At 38.9% G+C, this 22190-nt stretch overlaps 2 protein-coding genes across 2 annotated transcripts; one reads left to right on the forward strand and one right to left on the reverse strand.

The window, feature by feature from the left end:
- Window positions 1-2032: 2032 nt before the first annotated feature.
- On the reverse strand, window positions 2033-6444 carry tmem144b (transmembrane protein 144b). The gene is made up of 12 exons (XM_012876916.3): window positions 6233-6444; window positions 5947-6108; window positions 5741-5863; window positions 5228-5327; window positions 5005-5085; window positions 4822-4900; window positions 4658-4737; window positions 4019-4137; window positions 3694-3813; window positions 3065-3162; window positions 2531-2584; window positions 2033-2458 (listed from the first exon to the last, which is right to left on the reverse strand). The coding sequence occupies exons 1-12, from the start codon at window positions 6309-6311 to the stop codon at window positions 2375-2377; spliced, it is 1179 nt and encodes a 392-aa protein (XP_012732370.2). The 5' UTR covers window positions 6312-6444; the 3' UTR covers window positions 2033-2374.
- A 2776-nt stretch (window positions 6445-9220) lies between these two features.
- gask1b (golgi associated kinase 1B) lies at window positions 9221-22102 on the forward strand. Its single transcript, XM_036127616.1, has 4 exons — window positions 9221-10085; window positions 11746-11963; window positions 15491-15717; window positions 20961-22102. The coding sequence occupies exons 1-4, from the start codon at window positions 9236-9238 to the stop codon at window positions 21166-21168; spliced, it is 1503 nt and encodes a 500-aa protein (XP_035983509.1). The 5' UTR covers window positions 9221-9235; the 3' UTR covers window positions 21169-22102.
- The last annotated feature ends 88 nt before the right edge of the window (window positions 22103-22190 follow it).

The following is a 22190-nucleotide window of genomic DNA, read 5'->3' on the forward strand; positions in this document are numbered from 1 at the left end:
AGAGCTAAAGGTTTTAAGGCATGAATACACTTCTGGGTGTGCACTTATTTCAGTACATTTCTCCCTTTTCTGCTCACAGTCTCTTAGCTCCCACATGACCAAGTGTATTAATGTTTTTTGAAAAGAGAGCAGTATCAGGTAGACAATTTGTTTTTAACATGCCTTTAGGAAATCTCAATCATGCACTCCCCCTTCTATGTTGTCCTGAGATTCACAGAGGAAAAATATTGCATCTGGTGAGACTCAATCTCCGAATTATTTCAAATAAAACTGCTAAAGACAACCACCAACATCAATTTGCATACAGAAGGTGCAGCGATAACACATCTCCACACAGCCCTGTACCACCAAAAAAAAAAAAAAAAAAAAAAAAAAAAAAAAAAAAAAAGGCATTTTTTTCTGGAAATATAAGAAATGACCAAGTTCCCCTTTGATTAACCATGCAAAACTGTGTTACGTGCTCGCTTTTTGGAATGCGTAAGAAAAAAACAACAAAAAAAACCACTTATTGCTTTCTACTGAGGCCTTCCTCCTCTAGTTTAAGTTGTACACAGTTTGCTTCTTGCGACTCTCAGCCATGCTCAAACATACGGTGAGAGCAGCGGCACTACAATAAACACCACAGATGATAACCGGATACAAAAACACTAGAAGTGCACATGCACAGCCAGCAAAGGGAAACAGGGGATGTGCACACGTCAGAACGATTGGTATGTGGGACAATACATAACGCGACACCCCTGGAACTCTGACAGTACGAGCAGGACCAATCCTTGCCATTCGGCGCAAATAGCTTTTAAAGATTCTACAGATATACAGACCTCATAGGCCTAATTTAACATTTTTCTGAATATATAATGTATTGACTACCCAACAGAATAGGAACTTTTGACCCAGTATAACAAAAAGTGTTTCTGGACAGGATTGCCAACTATAGCTTTAATGTGTTTCTAGTTGTTTCAATGTTTTGACAAACGTTACTTCTATGAGTGTTCTAAACACTGATGGGATGCTAGTTTGCATTTTTACAGTTCGCTAAAATATAGTTTTAAACAAGCTTTAATGTCAGCGTGCTAGAAACCAACCCACAGCTTCTAAACAGCGCCAACCACACCTAAGAAAACTAAGAGTTGCCCTAAATAGTGCTCCTATTATAATAGGTAAAGCCTGTATGCTTCCTCTTGTGGCTAATTTAGCATAGGAACCTCAGTGTTCCCTGCCATCACTAAAAGGAGCTATACGAAATCCCACATTCCTTTGCATGACGTCTAAGCACTGCCCAGTTCACAGACCAGCTGTCTGGAGAGAAGTTTTCGGAAGGCTGTAGGCCCAGATTTGACTCATCGCAACTCTGAGTTAAAGGCAGTCAGAAATTGGCACAGCAGTCTGAAGCTCTTTTCCTAAAAGTATTCAGATGGTGCCCAAGACTCCTTGGCAGAAATGTAGACAAATAGGTCTGATGACTCGATCTTTGAACAGAGGCGCTGATGTTGTGGGACTTAACTAGGTGATTGGTCAGATGAAGCCAAAGTTGAGCTAAACATGCCAGAAGAGTTTTGAGTAAGACATGGAGGTTAATGTAATGCTTTATCTAAATTTTTCTGTTATGCTACTGAAAGTCATGAATAATGTCTTTGTGGCAGAGAAAACAGGGAAGGTTACAAAAGTTTTGTTTTTCAAAATTAAAAATGAAGCAGTTTAAACCTTCCACCCTTCCTCTGTAAAATGAGAGTGGCTAACAAGTTTCATTCCATCCTTTGTAAAGTTCAGATAAAACAGCATGGTGACAACGTTTAAACCAGACCCCATCCCCATATCTGGAGAGTCATGTCAGTAAAAAGCTGGTTTATCCAGGACATGTGTGGGCCCTCCTTTCCATTATGATCAATTGAACAAATGCATAAGTACCTCAAGTCAGTTACTGGTTTTTTTTTTTTTTTTTTTTTTTTAAAGTGTAAAGTTCACTAGTAGGTGGCCTTTTGAACATGATTCTAGTTGTAAAAATTCAAATACAGGACAAAAACAAAGCATATGAATGCCACAATTTACATTTTAATAGACATATTACAAAGTACAATCATCAAGCATTAATATAAAAACCTCCACCATATTGTAATTTAAATAGATGTGCAATATTTTAGTACAGCAGCCCTTAAAGGGTGTGAATAAAGTGTCAAATGTGGCTTTTTAAGATTAGTAGAAGTGACTAAAAATCATTTTCAGTTACAAATATGTCTATTTATCTTCCCTATTAAGAGACATTTAGCTTTTATTTAAAAATTCAGGGATCATTTATTTTAAAATAAATTTAGTCAATGAAGGGGGAAAACAAAAAGGCAGGTCAAGGAACATTTGCAGTGGGTTGTTTTAGCTTTCAAAGCTTTGAAACAGCAGTCAGCATAGAGCCAGCCAACACAACACAGGATGCAAAGAAGAAGATGATGCCGTTAACCAGACCCTAAAAGAAAGGGAATGAGGAATATGTCATAAGTTGACCTTCAGGAATTTTTAAATTCATTTCACACCTTACCTTGATCTCTCTGAAGACCAGGGAACCCCACAGTGCTGCAACCAGACCATAGCCCTACAGAAGAAAACAGTTATTACAGACCTTTAACTTTTTCAATTATTACCCAGCAAAGCTTTAAGCTATGTCTCAAAAAAAAAAAGCCAAACACACAGACATTGCAGCTTTAAGTGAAATTACACTATATTAATCTTCAGGGTATCAAATGCAAACTGATTTCAACAGTTATAATTGTCCTCCAAGCAGAACATGTTTGCATAGTTTATAAGTAGATTTTCTAAAGTTTTAGTTTCATTAAATCACTCCAGTCATCCTTAAATGCACAATTAAAACATTCTCAAATTACAAAATGTCCCATTGGAGGCATACACAAAGATGCCTCTCTGAACTATTGCAGCTGTATATGTAGACACGAGAACTACCATTTTCTGTTAAAAAAAAAAAAAAAAAAAAAAAAAAAACCCAGAGGAGCAAATGTTAAATGCTAAAGTAGGTTCTAACTCTACTTTTATATTTGTTTGGACATGATGCACTTACTGCAGTGACAATAGGATATGTAACAACAGCACTCAAGTAGCTGTTAGCCAGGAACCAGCAGTATGTGCCTACTGTCCACATCAATCCAGACAGAAACCCTGAAGAACAAAGGGAGAGGGGGGAGTATAAAATATCAGTTTAAAATAGGCACAGCAATACATCCAGTTTAAAAAAAACCTATGACAGTAACAAGTTTGTCAGAACTCAAATACATAACGCTAGAATGACTAAATGCCACTAAGCAACAGGAAGCTATTCCATGACATTTTCAGAACAGCAGCCAAGTCAGTCTTGGGGTCAAACTGGTACTATTATTAGATCCAGCAGTGGCCTCTTGGGCACCATGTTTCCTTAGTTCTCAGAAATTAATATGCTGGTGGGGAGGGGAAAAAAAAAAAAAAAAAAAGTAGTGACATGGTGGGAGCCATGTTCCTGACACCAGTTGCATTGAATTGCAATATTCCAACCTCATTTGGTTTCAGCTTTTAGTTTATGCTGAAAGTTAAGGTAAGCTACAAATATGACCAAACCTAAAAGGAGCAGTCTGATCATCTTGGGCATTTACACAACTGGGGAGATTTTTTTTTTTTTTTTTTTTAATAGGCTTTGAAATTAAACTGAGCTGCTACCTGGTAGGATGGCTCTGGGGTAAACCCTTGGCTTGTTTTTCATCACAGCACAATAGATGACAAAGTACACTGCACTTGCAAAGAAAACTCCAGAGGTCTGTCCAAAAACGTAGTCAAGATCTGCAAAAAAAATAAAATAATATAAGATGACTCCAGTTAAACCAAGTCCTCAGCAGGGGGATGGATCACTGCTCCATGTGCATAGAGCAAGAGTAATCCTGATAACCAAAATGACATTTAAATGTTTCCTTTTATTTCCTGCTCATTTGGGTATAATAACTTGGAGATTCAGCATGAAGGGCCTTATCATGGAAGGATAGCCTACCGTAGACACTGGCTCCATAAAATATGCTGTCTGGGCACGTTGAATGGTTCTTTATGTAGAGGACGGGTGCAAATGAACAGCCGTACAGCAAGCCAGTCATAACGGCGAGCATGCAGCCACTGATGAAAAAGGATACAAGACCGAGTTAAGAGCTGAATGAAAGATGCATTTTTAATCTCCTTTGAGACCTTTGTTCAATTTGTATGTTAATTTCAACATTTTTCCACAAAGCTTAAACAGATTAGCAACAGAAAGTGAGCCAGGCCTATTCACAACTTAGCAAAGTGAATACTAAACATTCACGCCTGATGCCAGTCAAGTGCCAAATATTGGAAGAAAACAACTTTCGTTTTGCATCTGTTACAGCATGATATTTTGGCACGTCACATTTATTCTCTACTTTTAAGTCATGTTATCTTGATAATCTGATTAAAATCTTGGGGGAAGGGTAGAATTTGAAAACTACACCCATTAAATACATGCAGTAAAGCCAATGCAAAACATGAAGTTTAACAGTATTTACCAATTATTGCACCATCACTATATTAGCTCAATCAATTATGTGATTTCTTGAATCATTTGCTTCATCATCCAATACAACAAGGCTGTGAAACAACTCTGGTAATGTGGTGAGCTCACATGATTCGCCTCATCTTTGGTCCAATGGTGTCAATCCAGTAGGCAGAGGATCGTTGTGCAAAACTGCCAGAAATAGATCTCTGGGAAATGAAAAGAAGTCTTTAGAGAAAAGTTTAACAGATTAAAAAAGTAAAAAAAAGATATAATAAAAACACACTACCCACCCTGTCAATTAGTAAAGGAATCGTTTCAGACTCCGGGTGTAGCTTCACATCACTTCTCACAAAGAAAAACACCAGACCACTAAATGGAGAAAAAAAAAAAACAGAACTACTGATCATCCTAAAATGATCCATTGAAGTTGCATAAACTCGAGACATGAAGCCATTTAATGTTGCATAGCTTACCTGAGCAGACACAACCCAGCACCGCAGTAATTTAGAACTGGCCTGGAAACATCCTGAGCGTCAATTCCAAACCACCCAAATCTGTTTCAAACAAGCAAACCCATTTCAGTGTGTGGATCAAGATGGTCGTTATAAGCATCAACAGTTTATTAAACTTCACCACCCAGAAATAGGCAGAGACCTTAATTATTAATTCAGAGCCTCATGCATCTGGTACGCTTACCTTGAACTGGCCCAGCCCATCAACAGACTGGCCGAGCCCCAAATTAAAATTCCAAGACCAAGGCCAATTGCTTTAACAATGGTAACCACAGCTACGCTTCCTGTGGAAGAATATGTGAACCAAGTTAATAGCTGCAAGATCACATTAACACAAACAAAGGCCTAAAGCCCCGTTTCCTAAAATTTTGAGATGCCATTTTTAAATATGCACAAATTCACACCGACTGCAGAGCATCCATAAAGAAGCACTTTAAAGTGACATTTCACATCTCCTGTAAACGCACGCGCTCCTAGCACATTTCATGGAGCCTGCAGTGATTTATAGTGAAATTGACTGTGTACTCAAAGCAGGCCATTTCTCTCACAGTAGAGACTATTATTTTTAGATGGACTGCAGTAAAAGGACTCCTGTTTGAAGTTGTGAGCCCCATCTTCTGCACCATGTGATACCAAACAGCAGACAAAACAACAAAGAGAGACTTTTACTTGAGGTTGTGCTTTCAAGAGACAATACCTGTGGCCCAGATCACACCTCCAAGCATTGCAAGAGGGTGGAATTTGGGCGTCTGCAGCAACAGATCTCCAAAAAGAGCTACAACCCATATTGATGCACAGCTCACAAAATGGTAGAACATACCTGTAAAAATTAAAGAACATTTATTGCATTACATACAACTAAAAATAAACCTTTTTTTTTTGCATATGAATCCTTCAGCTTACCATCCCCTGTCTCTATTCTTTTGACTGGAACGAAGGTGCTTCCATACAGCACTGCAGCCGCCATGTTTGCAGCCAATCCATAAGCAAAGTTAGTGATATTTGTAGAGTTATTAAAGAAAATAACCGTTTCCTGGGAGCAGACTTCTGTGGTGTCATTACATCCTAAAATATATATATGGACACAATTAGAGCAAACAGCTAAATAGGATGGGGTGCAAAAAACAACCCACATAGCTCACTGAGCTCCATATTTATCACAGAGCAACTCAAAGGCTCGTTAACCCACCGTCAGTGCTGAGGCAGCTCACTATCAATAACGACACGACAAATAAAAGCAGAGGCGAGCATTTTACCAGAGGCATCATAAAAAAAATAAAGGACTGCCTGTTTTCCTCTCGACACAACCCTCTCACAACCTTAAAACACCGCCAGAGGCCACGCGTGTCTGTCTGCTGCGTGGAAGTCTGCAGAGCAAGCAGGTGCTGCCAGTTACCCAATCATTGCGCCAGGCGCATTAATAAAGCCGCGGAGGCTCCGGGAAAGCCCCAAGACGCATGACGAACAAATTGCAGCAGGGTCCAATTTAATTTGCCTAATTGATTTAGCATATAATTTCACTGATCATTAATCCAGAGTTGTTTGTAATAATTCAAAATCTCAATTAGGATCAAAGTCATTTGCAGGTATTAGCTTTGTTTAAACTGCTAGATTAGGTCCTTATAAAATAACTCTTGTTTGATGACTCATCCTCCTGGCATAACGACAGAGACACTTAAAGAGCCAGGAGACAATAGTTCTATATTTAAACTTGTTTTGAGTTATACCAGGAAATCCTTTGTCTGGGCTGTTGCGCCCTGGCAGAGTGCTGCCTACACAGGAGGTTTTTTTTTGTTTCCTCCTTTTAAGTGTTTTTCCCTTCTGTTCTGTTCAGTTGATGGCCTGTCGCTGTTATTTTCCCCCTACGTGATCCTCCTGCACTGAGCTGTTAAACACAAGGATTTAAACCATCAGAAGCCACCTAAAATGTCTGAAAGTAGCCCTCCCACTAAAGTATTGTATTTTAACAAGTATAATTGGAGATATGTGTTTAATAGCTGCTCAGTCTGAACTGTTTGAGTGAACCGGATATTTTTCATAAAATACAATTAATTTTCAACAAGACAAACATTTCTATATTCTAAAGCGGATGTACGTAATATTCTTACTGATATATTGAAGTTATCGTGGTGGGCTATAAAATATAGAAATACAATTTTCTGAATGGCATTAAATTGGCCTCTGGTAATAAAGTGAAAAACACGTTAAACCGTGTTATTTTTGACCAAGACATGTCATTTAAATCCCATATTAAAAAGGTTTCCAGAGTTTCCCTTTTCCACCTCTGGAATAATGCCAAAATTAGAAATATTCTGTCAGGAGTGATGCTGAAAAACTAGTCCATGCATTTGTTACTTCAAGGCTGGACTATTGTAATTATTTACTATCAGGAAGTCAAAATGCAGTTTGAAGCCTTCAGCTGATCCAAAATGCTGCAGCAAGAGTTCTGATGAAAATCAACAATTTTAGCTTCCCTTCACTGGCTTCCTATTAAATCAAGAATATAATTAAAAATTATCCTTCACACATATAAAGCCCTTAATAATCAAGCTCCATCATATATCAGAGCTCTGATTACCCCGTATGTTATGAACAGAGCACTTCGCTCTCAGACTGCAGGTCTGCTGGTGGTTCCTAGAGTCTCTAAAAGTAGAATGGGAGGCAGATCCCTTAGCTATCAGGCTCCTCTCCTGTGGAACCAACTCCCAAGTTTAAAAACAAACACCCTGTCTACTTTTAAGACTAGGCTTAAAACTGCTCTCCAATTTGCATTGTTTGTTGTCATTTTTTTTTTTACTTTTAGTTGTCTCTGTCCTTTGTCTCTTCATAGAAGGTACACCTGGTCTGGCGTTCAGTTAGCTGTGACATCATCAGGGGAGGCAGATCCTCCACGATTACCATCTACCATAGAAAGTACTCCTAGGTCAATGTGAGCTTCTGTGCTTTCTGTGTCTCTGCTCTGTCTTCTCTAAGCCCCAGTGGGTCGAGGCAGATGAGCGTTCACACTGAGCCTGGTTCTGGTTCTGCTGGAGGTTCTCCTCCCTGTTAAAGGGGAGTTTTCCTCTCCACTGTCGCTTCATGCATGCTCAGTATGAGGGATTGCTGCAAAGCCATCAACAATGCAGATGACTGTCCACTGTGGCTCTACGCTCTTTTAGGAGGAGTCTGCTTGTCAAGACTTGATGCAATCTGCTGGGTTTCCTTAGAGCAGACCCGGCGGCATGGGTGGGTATTGGGGGGCCGTGCCCGCCTTGGACTGGAAGCTGTATTTTATTATTTTTTTAACCTCGGAGTGGCCATCGTAATATCTTTGATGTGTGTCATACAGTTCAACCAATCAAATCAATCAAACATTTCTCTTTCACATATGAAATATTTTTATATTGATCAGTAGAACTCAACGCCTCTTGGGGCGTTTACATTGACCAAACACTTAATTAACCATTATTCTTTTCTTGTTTTATTATAACAATAAATATTATTCATTATAACTATTATTCATTGAAGATGTCAGATTCAACAGATTCTAGTCATTTAAAAAATAAATTTACCAGTAAAATGAGTTCAAGGAGATGGCATTTTATTAAATTGGTTTTAGTTTTCTTCCCAAAGAAAACTAAAAGATTTGGAGCTTCCCAATTTTTTTGCAACCTGTCCATAAGCTATTTTTGTTCCAGCTCAATGTGTTCAAAAGAAGCATATTGGGTGGAAACCGGCCTAATTTGGCAACACTGACTACACTATTGCTTTTTGTATGTTTTATTTTTAAGATTTTGAGAATTTCTTCCTCAGCTCTGTAGAAGTAGTCACAGAGCCACTGTTCAGCCTGAAGCATATAAAATGTTTTTTGAAAAAGTGTGCCCCCCTAAAAAAATTGAACAAATAGAGAGGAAACTTATACCAATCTGGAGGATTTGATTGAATTATTAGACTTTGTAAAGAACCTTGAGATGACATGTTGTGAATTAGCGCTATACAAATAAAATTGAACTGAATTGAATTTTCACAGTATGTGAACTAATTTTTTAACCAATTAGAAACATCATGGGCGACAACCAGTGTGAACTTTTAAATTCATATTTGGAGACAGTCTGAGTGTCTCTTGACGGTCAGAAAGCCTCTCCTCCAAACTGAGTTTTAAAATTGCGCTCCTCCCCAGTTTAAACTTGGTGAAAAAACTCATCTGGACACCATGGGGAAGTGTCGCGCACACTGGCTGTGTTTCCCCTGTCTAAAACTGACCCGCAGCTTTAGGATGGGCTCTGCCTCCAAGCGAACTTTGCTTATTGCTATCCTGTGTTTGGCCAACTTGTTTTTTCTGGTTTTAAAAGTTGGTCATTTAGCGCAACCCCGGCACAGAAGGCGCAACGAGGAACAGAAGCGGCACGCCCATAGGGAGCATCATCTGGACGGGGATCTACCGGACAGCTCGGACCTGCAGACCTCTAACTTGGAGGTCCCGACCCGGTTTAATGTGCTGTACATAACGCTAAAATCCAAGCGTCCTAAACCGGCACATATTTTCGGCACAGTCCGGCCAAAGCTGAGGAAGAAAGTGAGAACAAAAACGAGCTCTCCGTCACAGCGTAAACAGTTCAGCGCGGAGCGGGACGCAGCCCAAGCGAACAGTGACTCTGCACTAGAGCCACCCAGGAAAGAAGGCAATCCCGTGGACTTTCCCAGAACATCTTACAACTATGGCAAAGACCATCACATTAGCACTATCCGAATTTACAGCCCAAAGGCGCCGTCTTGGTTCAGCGCACAGGACGTGAAAAACATGCGCTTCCTTGCGGATGCCAAAGTTTTGCGCATGAAAGAAATCCCGCGAATGGACGCGCCGGCTCTTCTGGTGTTTGAGGGTGTGGACATGAACCAGCTGGTTAACCAAAAACACTTGAATAGAAACGTATGTGGAGGCCGGTGCGGAGTTATCTACAGGTCTGTGGATAGCACGGAGGTGTTTGCCTTCCATTTGGACCGAGTGCTTGGGCTCAATAGGACGATACCTGCGGTAAGCAGGAAGTTTGGCTTTTTGCCCGGTAGGTCACTGCTCAGAACATAAATTCCCTGTGTTGTTTCTTTACTGCAGCTATAGTGTAACATGTAATTCATATTTCACAACATGCATTAAAGTGCTTATTAATTTGTTATTTTGTTGCCATGGACTTTTCACATTTTGTCACATTACAACCACAAAAGTCAGTGTATTTTATTGAGATCAAGGACCTCCAGATACGTATTTGCCTCTGAAGTAGAAAGATGATTTTTTAAATATGAAAAATGTGGCAAGGAAATGTGTTCAATTTCCTTTAATTTATTTTACCTTCAGGAGTACGCTGATTGGTAAATAGTCTACTTGATCTCATTTTAAATCCAGCTGTTCTGTGAGGGCCTCAGAGGTTTCTTGGAGATCATTGGTGAACGAACAGCTTCAGTAAGACAGAGGATCACAGCAGACAGGTGAGGGGCAAGGTTCACTCCATTACCTAAAATGGAAAGATTAATTCACAACTGCAAACCCACCAAGGCATGGCTATCGACTCCAGCCTGTGGACCTATGTCCTCCCCACTCTTTCAGCCTTTTCCTCTCTACTTATGTTCAATAATGAAGGCCACCGAAAAAAAAAAAAAAAAAAGATCCACTGAAGCTGACAGGAAAGGCTAGGAGATAATTAATCAGAGACACAGCCTTGAAGCTCGTTGTGTTTGGAGGAGCTGCAGAGATCCACAGCTCAGCTGTAACAATTGTTTACGATTTTTTCCTTTCAGTCAGGAATTTGTTTGAACTCCACAAAAGTCCTTCTTTTAATTTGCCCCAAATCATGCAACAAACAAGTAGAAGGTGAGTTAGATGTGAATAAAAAATAGTTTGTAGCCAACTTAATCCATCATTGCCGCCTATAGTTTTAATACAAGGGAGATCTACAATGTATTGACTATTGTACACATTTCAGATTTTTTTTCTTCAAAAATGTAACATTGAAACTTGAAAATCTTGTTTGATCTTCACTCAGCAATCATGCACTGCTTTGTGTTGCTGTATCGCACAAAATCCCAATTATACACATAAGGGGTTGTAGTTATAATGTGACTGACTGTCCAAAGATTCAGGTGTGAATACTTTTCCAACACGGCTGAGCGGAGTTGGAGTATTTCTATAAACAGAGTCGTTGGGAACATATTGTAATTGAAAGCAAATGTTTTTTTTTTTCTTTGTTTCTGTTTTTTCCCCTTGCCTTACAATAATCCTGCCTGTGACTAATGCCTGCATCTGCTTTCATATTTCGTAATCCATATTTCTAAATATGTTAAGCTGAACCAGGAGAGACACATTATTTCTGTCCTGGGCATTAAGTTCAGAAATCCATGGTTGCTTCTGCTGTTTACTTCACCCTTTAACCTTGTTTGAGATGAAGTAGCTGTAAATCTCTTTTGATACATCACATGTGGAAAATTACAGTATCAGTGCTAACAGACCCTAGAGGATTGTGGTAAATTACTACTCTTATCTTGGAAGGCACATTGTTTCTTGCTCCCTTGCCTTTATCTGCTCAATTATAGGGTTTAAGAATGAGTTTTGTTAGGGATGCAAGTACATTGAATTAAAACAGTAAGGGTATCTGTGTCGTTCATGAAGGTTCAGTTGTCACATTTGCTGAAATCCAAAAAAATGTAATCTCTGTTCTCTTCTCATTTCAGATAGCCAGGCCTGCCAGGCGGTGCTGTGGGATGCATCGCTGTACCCTGAAGAGCTCGCTGCAGGTCCGGCCACTGTGAGCATAACATGGAGGGAATACCAGAACTCACTGACACAGAGGTGTTGGCTTAGTAATGTTAACCCAAAGTTCAACTCAGGCTGCTCAACAATTTATCACAGTGAATGGAGCAAATTAGCTCTGTTTGACTTTTTGCTACAGGTAAAAACATTTTGATTGATGAAAGCTTTAAATTTAACATCACAATGTTTTTTTTCCCGCATTAGTCCTAATCCATACAAATGCAGCTGGAGTGTCTCGGTTCCCGTTAGATATGGGTCCTGTGAAAATGTCTGGAGTCAAATTGTGTTTTTAATCCTTTCTTTCTCATTCATCTACAGGACTATGCCACAATCGATGTAATAACCATTTAAAAATGCTGCTGCTTTTTTGTTTTGGCAAGATAGATGTCTTATATCTTGTGTAAGGAGCCTCCATAGAATAATACATTTATGGATTTATCTCTTCATCACAGGATTGCAAACAGCAGAGTTGCACTTAGGAGAAACATGCATTTTCACATCTAATAGATTTGCTATCGCCATCATGTTGTGCTTTTTTAATATATGAATTTGCTACATAATTCATACATTTCCTCCATTTTTTTTTTCTGTTGTCTGTAAACAACTCAAGACTCCAAAAGCTGTTTTTAGTAAAAAGCCTATTTAAAATTCCCTCATGTGCCGTCCTTTGGCCTATTTCCTGTGTGGGAGGCTTCTGTGAATCATATTTTGGCAATGACAACAACCGCTCTAATTCATCTCTTTACTACAAAAAGCACAAACAGTGGGAAACAAAAACTAGTTTGGAAATCTGTTTTACTTCACATATTTGTGCTCAAGATAATTTTTGACATTTAATGAATCACAAAAGATCAGTAGATATCATTGACCCCTTATTCTGCTGAAAGGAGACAACAGTGTTCTGGGAATACTGTGTCCCCCATGACTGTCTAACCACATAGGCCTCATATGCAATAAACTGTGTGTCTATCATGACCAGAATTACCTTTTTTAACAATTTGAGCCACAGTAGCAGATTTTTTGGGCCGGACCATCCAGAAAAGCCTTTGCTCTCCACATGCATAAATTAACTTTTTACTCGTTTACCTCTGCGTCTTCCTTGGACCATTTTACTCACATACTGACCGCTGCAGAGTCATCATAATTTAGATCATGTCAAACTTGCACAATTTTTAATTCTTTAACTTTGAGCCCAAAATGTTCTCTTGATGTGTGACTTACTGCATGCATTAACAGGTGCTATGGCGACCTGTCAGTTTTTGGCTGATTGGTGCAGATTGTGGAAAGACGGTTGGTACAATGTCTATTTTCTGAATTGCTTTGTTAGTTTTACACCAGATGTAAAGAAGCACACCTTCTAAAGAGCTCCACTTTGGTCTCTTCAGTGCATAGATGTTTTCCTAAAAGCCCTGGTGATGATCAAAATGCTTTTTGGTCTTTGGGAGACAGCCCTTTGTTTTGTTTTTGATCCACAGTGGTTTTGAACTCTCCCATAGAGGCCATTTCAGTCCGGTCTCTTTCGTTTTATGGAACCCTGAACTTAACTGAAGAAACTGAGGCATCCAGGCGTTCTTGGTTCTGTTCTGACCTCCTGGATAAAAGCATAGTTGGAGTAACTTTTGTAGCCCAGGTACGGCTTTGAAGGTTCTCCTCTGATTCACATTTTCATTTGTTCATTTCTGGACACTGGGTCTCACTGTGGTTCTCTGGAGTCCCAAAGATATAAAAATGGATTTGCTGTCTTTTCCAGAGTGATAGGTCCCAGCAGCCTTCTCTTCTGTTCTTGGATATATCTGGATTGGGGCATGATGTGCTGCCGTCTTGAGATCTTTTAATCTGCTTCATATTGTTAAATATGTCCAGTTTAAGTAATAACCTGATGATTCTGCAGGCCTGGCAGTAGGACTGGGTTTGGGTGGTGAAATTTAACTCAAAATGTGGTCAATGATAGTTAATTTAAGATTTAACAATGAGAGAAGTTACATTTTCACAAAGGGCCAATTTGGTTTGGATAATTCATTTCTATCAATAAATGAAATTAGAACTTGATAACTGTTTTTTTTTTACTCTGGTTATCTTTATCTGGTGTAAACATTTTATCTTTAAACGCAATGCTTGCTTCAATGGGGCAAGCATGTTTCGTATGGTACTGTAGTTGTCTGATCAGAACCCTGAATAAGATTACTTTCTTGGGAGACCTTTAAAGCAATTTGTTGTTTGGCTTCATGAGTTTTCAATGCAATGCTTCCAGGTTTGCAGCATTGTATCTCTCCTGATTGATATGACGATATGTGGTAGTTTGGGTAATTTTCTGTTACCAGTGGGACTCACATATGACAAGAAATCAAGTATAACCAATGCGGGTCTAAAAAATGGGGGTGCACTTTGAAGAAGGTTGGCATTAACGAGAATATATTTCAGCCTAAGAGGATGCTTCTTCATCCATGTTGGTTCAACCTTCAGATTCTTCTAAAGGTTCCTGGAGTTTTTAAGTGTTGTGTTGAGGATTAGGCAGGAGCTGAATACAAGTGGATAGTCTGATCCTTTAGTGTTACCATCTAAATTCATTGTTATATCATGCTTTTGTAGTTCATGGAAACGTGAATGAGGGCTTAAATCTAATTAATGGTCACTGTTCACATTAGAGGCAGCAGGTGTCATACAGCAGGAGGCGCTGGCTTTTTTAAGCTTAAAGATTCCAATGACATTACATAGTGATGTGATGTTTTCAGCAGGATCAAATAATCGTTTATCTTTAGTAATACTGATTACTGCAACGGTGTTTTCACAGGTCTGTCTAAAAAGTGGATCAGAACGCTGCAGCTGATCCAGAACCTGCTGCCCGCGTCCTCACTAAGACTAAGAAAGTAGAGAACACGGACCCGGTTCTGAAGTCCTCACTAAGACTAAGAACGTAGAGAACACGGACCCGGTTCTGAAGTCCTCACTAAGACTAAGAACGTAGAGAACATGGACCCGGTTCTGAAGTCCTTCCAACGGCTCACTGGATCTCAGAGAATAGATTTTAAAATACTTCTATCAGTTTATAAATCCCTGAATGGCTTAGCACCTAAATCCATCACAGACTTGTTATCAGGGCATCAACCCTCCAGACCACTCAGGTCTTCTGGCTCCAGCCTGCTCTGCAGAACCAGAACTAGAACCAGAACTAGAACCAGAACCAAACATGGAGAAGCAGCATTTAGTTCCTATGCTCCACATTATCTCGAACAAACTTCCAGAAAAGTGTAAAGATGCTGAAACCCTGAGTTCCACTGTATGTTTTCTTTTCTTGTTTTTTGTTCAAGTACATCACTTTGAATTGTCTACTTACTGAAATTTGCTGTACACATAAACTTGCCTTGCCTTAATTGGTGTTCTTTACGTCGAGTAAGATGGTAACATTAGCCAAAAAGACACTAAAGAAGAATCAGCAGAAGGTGTTATGTTTTTTTAAAATACTAAACCTTTTCTACCTGATTTACTCTGTAATGAATTCATTGTAATGGATGTAAAATAGAGTGAGAAAAAATAAACTAAAGTGTTTTCCTATGTTATCAACTTCATGCATTGAGAATGGACAAAATTAATCCTAATTTCAAATTCTGTAAATCCCAGCTGATGCTGCTCTTGCATTTTCTGCATAACTGTGAACTGTCTCATCAGATTCACAACCGCCTGGATCCGAACTGCTGCGGATTCAGGCCCCGGCAGGAGGATGGGTGTGCTGGACCGGGACGCCATGCTGCGTGTAAGGACCCGGAGAACTTACGACTGGCAAACATTGTGCAGAGGCAGCACGACCTCAGACACTTAGTCTTCACTAACAACAAGGGGTTCTTTGATCGCAACGAGGACAACTTAAACTTCAGGCTGCTGGAGGGAATCAAGGAGTAAGTTTGCCATATCTTAATCACTGTATGTTTTTTTTTTTTTTTGCTCTTCACATTTATTGTACTACATTTCTTATTTTCAGACTTTAGGATATGCATATACTGTGTCTTACAAGATATTAATGTGATAGACTAACATAGCAGTGCATAATATTGAAGTGGCATTTTATTTATGTATTCAGACCCCATTCCCCTTTACCCCTAAGTAATGTTCAGTGAAACAGCTGCCTTCAAATGTCACCTAATTAGTACATAGGAGAAGATCCACAGCTCATGTTGGAGAACCTGTGGACAGAAAACTATTAGTCACACATTCCGCAAATCCGGCCTTTATGAAAGAGTGGCAGGAATGTGGAGTTGTTAATAGAAAACCCAGAGAAGTGATCTCTGCAGTTTGCTGCAAGCTAAGTAAGGCACACAGCAAACATACGGACAAACAGGGCTCTGGTCAACACACAAAGCTGTGACTGGATGTAATTCAGTATTTACATGGAGATCACTGTAAATTAGACCATACGGACAAATGAGGCTCATTTGTCAGACTGTCAGGGATTGTTTGTAGAAAATACATGGCATCAGGAGGAAAAAACATAATGTAGAAATGTTGACATCTTTAGACATCAGTACGCATGTTAAAACTTGGAGAAAATGAATGGAACACTGACTAAGCATGCCCCAAATAGATTAAAAAGTCAATTATTTTGTCAAGTATTGATTTAAAAACCCATATGAAATTTGTGGGCAGAGCTGAAAAAATGTGTGCAAGCTTCACTACATCGTTTGATCACTAGCATCACTGAAACTCATTTGTCTGGAGAGGAAAGGATGAACAGTGAATTCTTTGTGATGACACTAGTATAGAATCCTCTTACAATCAATATGTGCAGCAGCTTCTCATGCTTCAATACAAATCTGGTGAAAGCGCTGCCATGTATGATAAGTGGAGTCACAATATCCAGATTAAATTTTATGATGCTCTGCATGATGGAGGCAAACACGTTGGGGAAGCTAAAGAACGATTATAAAATGGACATTTTGGCATCACTGCCATGAAATGAAGGAAGCAAGAAATAATACAGCAAAAACAGCAAGGACCAGAACATTATATTCTTCATGCTAGTCCTGCAGTAGTAGCACCCGAACAGCCGGGTTTTCAGGCCGGCTGGGTGACAATACGTAGGAATCATGGCTCTTGATTCCAGCCCCAAGGTCACCACCAACCCATCAGTGTTTCTAAGAGATTTTCCCCACTCAGCGATACACCCGCTGAGAAGCCGACTCTGGTGATTGGGAGCTCAATAGTCAGAAACGTGGCACTAGAGACACCAGGGACCACAGTCAAATGCCTGTCAGGGGCCAGAACGGGCAACATCAATCCTACCTGAAACTGCTGGCTAAGGATAAGTGTTAATACAGTGAGATTGTTATTCACGCTGTCGGTAACGACACCCGGTTACGCCAATCGGGGGTCACTAAAGTTGGTGTTGCTTCGGTGTGTAAGTTTACTAAAACAATGTCGGACTCCGTAATTTTCTCTGGTCCCCTGCCTGATCTGACCAGTGATGACGTGTTTAGCCGCATGTCATCATTGACTGCCGATAACAGAGATAGTGCAGGTGGAGGGGCTTACTGCCCGATTGGAGAGTCTGAGCACAGTGGCTCAGAGACGGACCACCCCGTTAATTTCAATGATACCGCGTTATGGCCAATGGCCAGAGATGGCAAATAAACTGCTAGCAGATTCAGAGGGTCTAATCACATTTGTGAAGTGAAGTCCTCTAAGACTTGTTTGGAGGACAAAAAAATATTTCTGTAAACGGCAGATTATTGAATAAAATAAAAGGGATAGGGGAATTTTCAAAGCTTCAACATTTTAGGTCAATAATGTAAATTGTATCGTTCTTGCTCTTAATGCAGTGCAGCAGTTGCTCTGACGATTACCCAGAATCCCTTTTACATTTTACAACAGTTAAATACATTTTATAGCCATAACAGTCTTTAACATTTCACATTGTTCAATGTTGCCACATTTTATAAAGTAGTATATGGTAACATTTTTAGTCTGACATGTACCTGCTGTCAAAACAAAGGATGAAACAAAAATGTCCACTGCCTGCTCATTCTGTCTATGGAAATAAATGAATGAATAAATAAATTGAACTTTATTGATCTTACAATGGAGAAATTTACTCCTGCAACTTAACCCATCCCTTTGTGAAGCAGTGGGCTGCCACTGTGCGACACCTGGGGAGCAATCAGGGGTTAAGGGTCTTGCTCAGGGACCCAGAGTGCAGACTGTGGGAATCAAACCGGGTACTTGCAACCTTCTCAGAGCGCAAGTGCACTGCTCTAACCACTTGGCCAACAACAAACATGCATCACAGGATGCATGCTTCTTTTAGCCATGAACCTCATCACCATTCAAATACAGAGGGCTAAAATAGCTGAAAATAGCTGAAAATATGCGAAAAAGAATAAAATACACTACTATCAAAGACACAATACAGTAGCGTTAAGTTTTATACTCCTTCAGTAATTTAATTAGAAATATTTATCCACAGACAGCCAGAGCTACAGTACCTTACATTAATGCAATAAAGCCTTCTCTCCGATGATTACCCAGAATACTCAGACCAAACAGGAGATGGTTCTGTTGTCCCATTTAGCAGGATGTGCCCACAGACCTTTTTAACTGTAACACCTGCTTTATTTTCTACGGAGAAAAATAAGGCAAACCTGTTCGTGCGACTCCTCTGCTCCCCACAGAAACACTTATCTAACCCAACATCTCCATAGGAGAGGAAACCAATTAGTTTTGCTATTGGGAGAGCCTTGAAGGGAAAATCATTCAGACTGGGATTACTAACACAGAAAACTTTTCAAACAATTTGAATAACAAACTGAGCTTGACTACATCGTTTGATCACTAACATCAATTTACAACAAATATATTAAACTTAGAAATTGTCTGTGCAGTTGGATGGACTTTTTCTTTTTCCTTAAAAATGTGTTATGCTTAAATAAACTGATTTGAATTGAGTGCTAGTGTTTCATCTGGGCAAATCTTTATGATTCTTCCTTTCAGGGTCCAGTTTGCGCTTTGGCAGGAGTGAGGCTATCTGTACAGAACCTCAGCCCTTGTGTCAACAAAGTGGAGACTATTTGCTTTTATTGGCCTTTGTGTTTGTTGGCCTCAGCATTCTTCTCTGCTGCCTGTTGTCTGAGCAGGCGGTGTGCCAGCCCGCTGTCCTCTTTCTCCATGTCCACCCCTGGTTCCTGCTGCGGATGATGAATTTGTTGACCGGCTGTAATTGGCTGATAAGTTTGAGAGTCACAAAGTACTGGGGCACTCAAAGTGACTGTTCCTTTTAATGATAGACCTGTTATTTCCAGTCTTTCTACAGCGGCCAAACAAATCTTCCCTTTAATGACTGCAGCCTCTCTAACATATAAAAAAAAATCAGTTTAGATGTGTATTTAAAGATGTGCGTCTACTGGGATGTCTGCTGAAGATGTCCCTGCTTTTCTAAAAACTGGACGTAGGTTTAAGGATCTCAGTAAATTCCCACATCACCAATATGACACATGAAGTAGACATGATTTAGATCTTTCAGCTTTTTTTCTTCTCTTTATTGAAAATATGTCACTGTAGGTTCCACTTCATCCATACTTTTACTAAAAATATAAACAGATGACCAGGCACCAGACCAACTCCAAACCTGCTGTAGCTGCAACTTCTTCAAAGCCTTTAACATCTTAAAATACCAACAATGGTAACTTGTTAGGTATATTTGTCCTAAAATGATATCCTTCCTAGTATTTTATCTTATTGTAGTTAAAGAAACATTTGGTGAAACTGCAACCTATAATTAAAATCAAATAGTAAAATAAAATATATTTTAAACGACAATATGTCTTTTAATCTTGCTTTTATTCTTTATAGCAACCCCTTTACAAAGTTTAAAAGCGACTGCAGCAGAGAAGAACAACATCTAAAGGTTCTGTGACCAAGAAAATGTCTGCTGATAATATAATATCAATAATAATATATCTTACTTCAACATTAGAGCAGAAAACTAATCAGCTTTCCTTTTGTTGTCATATTACCTTATCTATTACTTTTGCTTTCTGTACTTCTGTCCTGCTTAGTTAAGTTTATAATGTTAGTAGTTTTTTTAATGAAAAAAACTACTAATATACACTTTTCAAAGTTACAGTAGCTCATAAAATGTTTCATTCAGTTAAGTTGTCAAGACAATCTTTTTTTCAAGTACGACTTCTTACTAAGCTAAAGCCTTGTTCCCTTCCTAAGGATTTTGAAAGGTTGTTGTGTGGTTTTACATCAGCTCACCGGGGTCATATTAATTCCCCTAATGTCGGTTTAGATCAGTTGTTCCTTCATCGCTTGCAACTTGTACAACATTCTGCTGCTCGCCTGAATGGAAACATAGAACTCCAGTTCTGGCTTCACTCCTCTGGCTTCCTGTTTCTTGCAGGATTGATTTAAAAAATGTTTAACTTGTTTTTAAGGTTATGGTCTTGCCCAATCAAATTTAATATAATATAATACCATATATGTACAAGAATGTTAAAATCAGACAACAAGTTGCTCTTAGAGAATCTGGGGTCCAACCAGCAAGGTAGAGGCGATCATGGCTTCTCTGTTGCTGCCAAAGAAAGAGGAATAATCTTTCAATTCATTCAAGAGCTCCTCATAATCTCAAAACTTTTTAAGTTTGTTTAAAAAAAAAAAAAAACGATCTCTACTCCTTGACTTGTGAAATAAATCATAGCTTGAAATCATATTTCTATGTCTTCATTCTTTTTACACTAATTCATTATTTTATATATTTCTTCTGTATGTTCTCTTTTCTAACTATCAGTTGTTTTGTTCTTGCTGTGCAGCACTTTGGTGCGACTTGTTGTAAAGTGTGCTGTATAAATAAAGCTAGCAATTGCACACAGTTCTTATTAGATAGTTATTTGTGAAAAAATAAAAGAAAGAAAATAATGACATCCATGTATCATTTTCCTTCCACTTTGGTGTTAATGTATGGCATAAAGTCCAAGGAAAATAAAACGAAGTCTGTGGTAATAATGCGCCAAGACGTGTAAGGGTATGAATACTTTTGCAAGGCTCGCCACACCACTAGATATTATGGCTTTAATTGGCTCGTCAGATAAATGCTGCAGCTTATTACCTGTACTTAAACTACATCAAGGCTCTTCCTGTGTCTTTCCAGGCTTCCAGAGCAGGCTGTGTCCGTGTTGAGGAGCGGGAAGCTGAGGGAAAAACTTCTCCAGTCACTCTTTCTGGACCAGATGTTTTGGGAAAGCCAGGGCGGCCGACAGGGCATCGACAAGCTGATCGATGTTGTTGAGAAGCGAGCCAAGGTCCTCCTCACCTACATCAACGCTCACGGGATCAAAATTCTCCCCATGAGTGATTGATTTTTTATTTTTGTCCATTCGGTTTGTTTTTTATTTATTTTTTTAGCTTTTTATAATTTTTACGATCAGCAACTACATGAGGTGAAGTGAGGAATAGAGCAACTATTTGTTACTTGATTTTCTGGGGTTTATAATGAGTTGTGTAAAAGCTGGTTTTGTGTTCATTTTGTTTCAAAAGTACAAGGGTCAGCAGTGTCAAACATACATTTAAAAAAGGTAAAACAAAAGACAATTTATTGTATTTCTTTGTATATTTGAAGCACCGGTGAACAGAAGAACACATAACTGTTCCCTTCATTAATCCACAGAGCAATAAAAAGCTAGAACAATGTGTGCTTTTTTCCACAAAGGTGTGGATGCATTTGGCAAAGTCATTGCTCAATACTGTCAGCCTGGCTAAAAAATGACTACTGTGGGGAAAGAATGCAAAACAGAAAGCATAAGTCAGCAAATTTCCATGTGAGAAATTGAGAAATCACTTGTTTGGAAAACACAATGAGTAATACAATGCCTTTCACTTTTCTATTTATCATTTCTCTTGTGTCATCTCTTACTTGCAGTTTATCATGTTTGCTCATCGGGATTCAGGTTGAATTTAAATTGTACCTAAAGTTAGTTAATATTTCATGAAATATTTCCCTCTTGAATACAGCAGCTTAACAATACATTTCCATATTACAACATATTTAGTAGAGGCGTAACAATGTATCAATTTACATTGATATATTGATTAAATGATTAATGATGCAATTCCATGGATTCAAATGAAAATATTGACCCATGTCATAATTTTTACGATACACGTTTAGTTTGAAATTCACAACATAGGAGACAGGTGATCTATTATTAATATTAATATTATTATTATTATGAATGTTGTTTTAAAATGAGAAGAATGCTGTTTTTAATTTAAATACCTGATACCTGTAAGAGCTTAGAAATAAAATGGTCAAATCACATTAGTTTTTTTATGTGTGTTCAAATCAACATATTTCCTTTTGTACTTTTTAATGTTGATCAGA

Source organism: Fundulus heteroclitus, chromosome 23 (assembly GCF_011125445.2).
Source record: "Fundulus heteroclitus isolate FHET01 chromosome 23, MU-UCD_Fhet_4.1, whole genome shotgun sequence".
NCBI classification, from domain to species: domain Eukaryota; kingdom Metazoa; phylum Chordata; class Actinopteri; order Cyprinodontiformes; family Fundulidae; genus Fundulus; species Fundulus heteroclitus.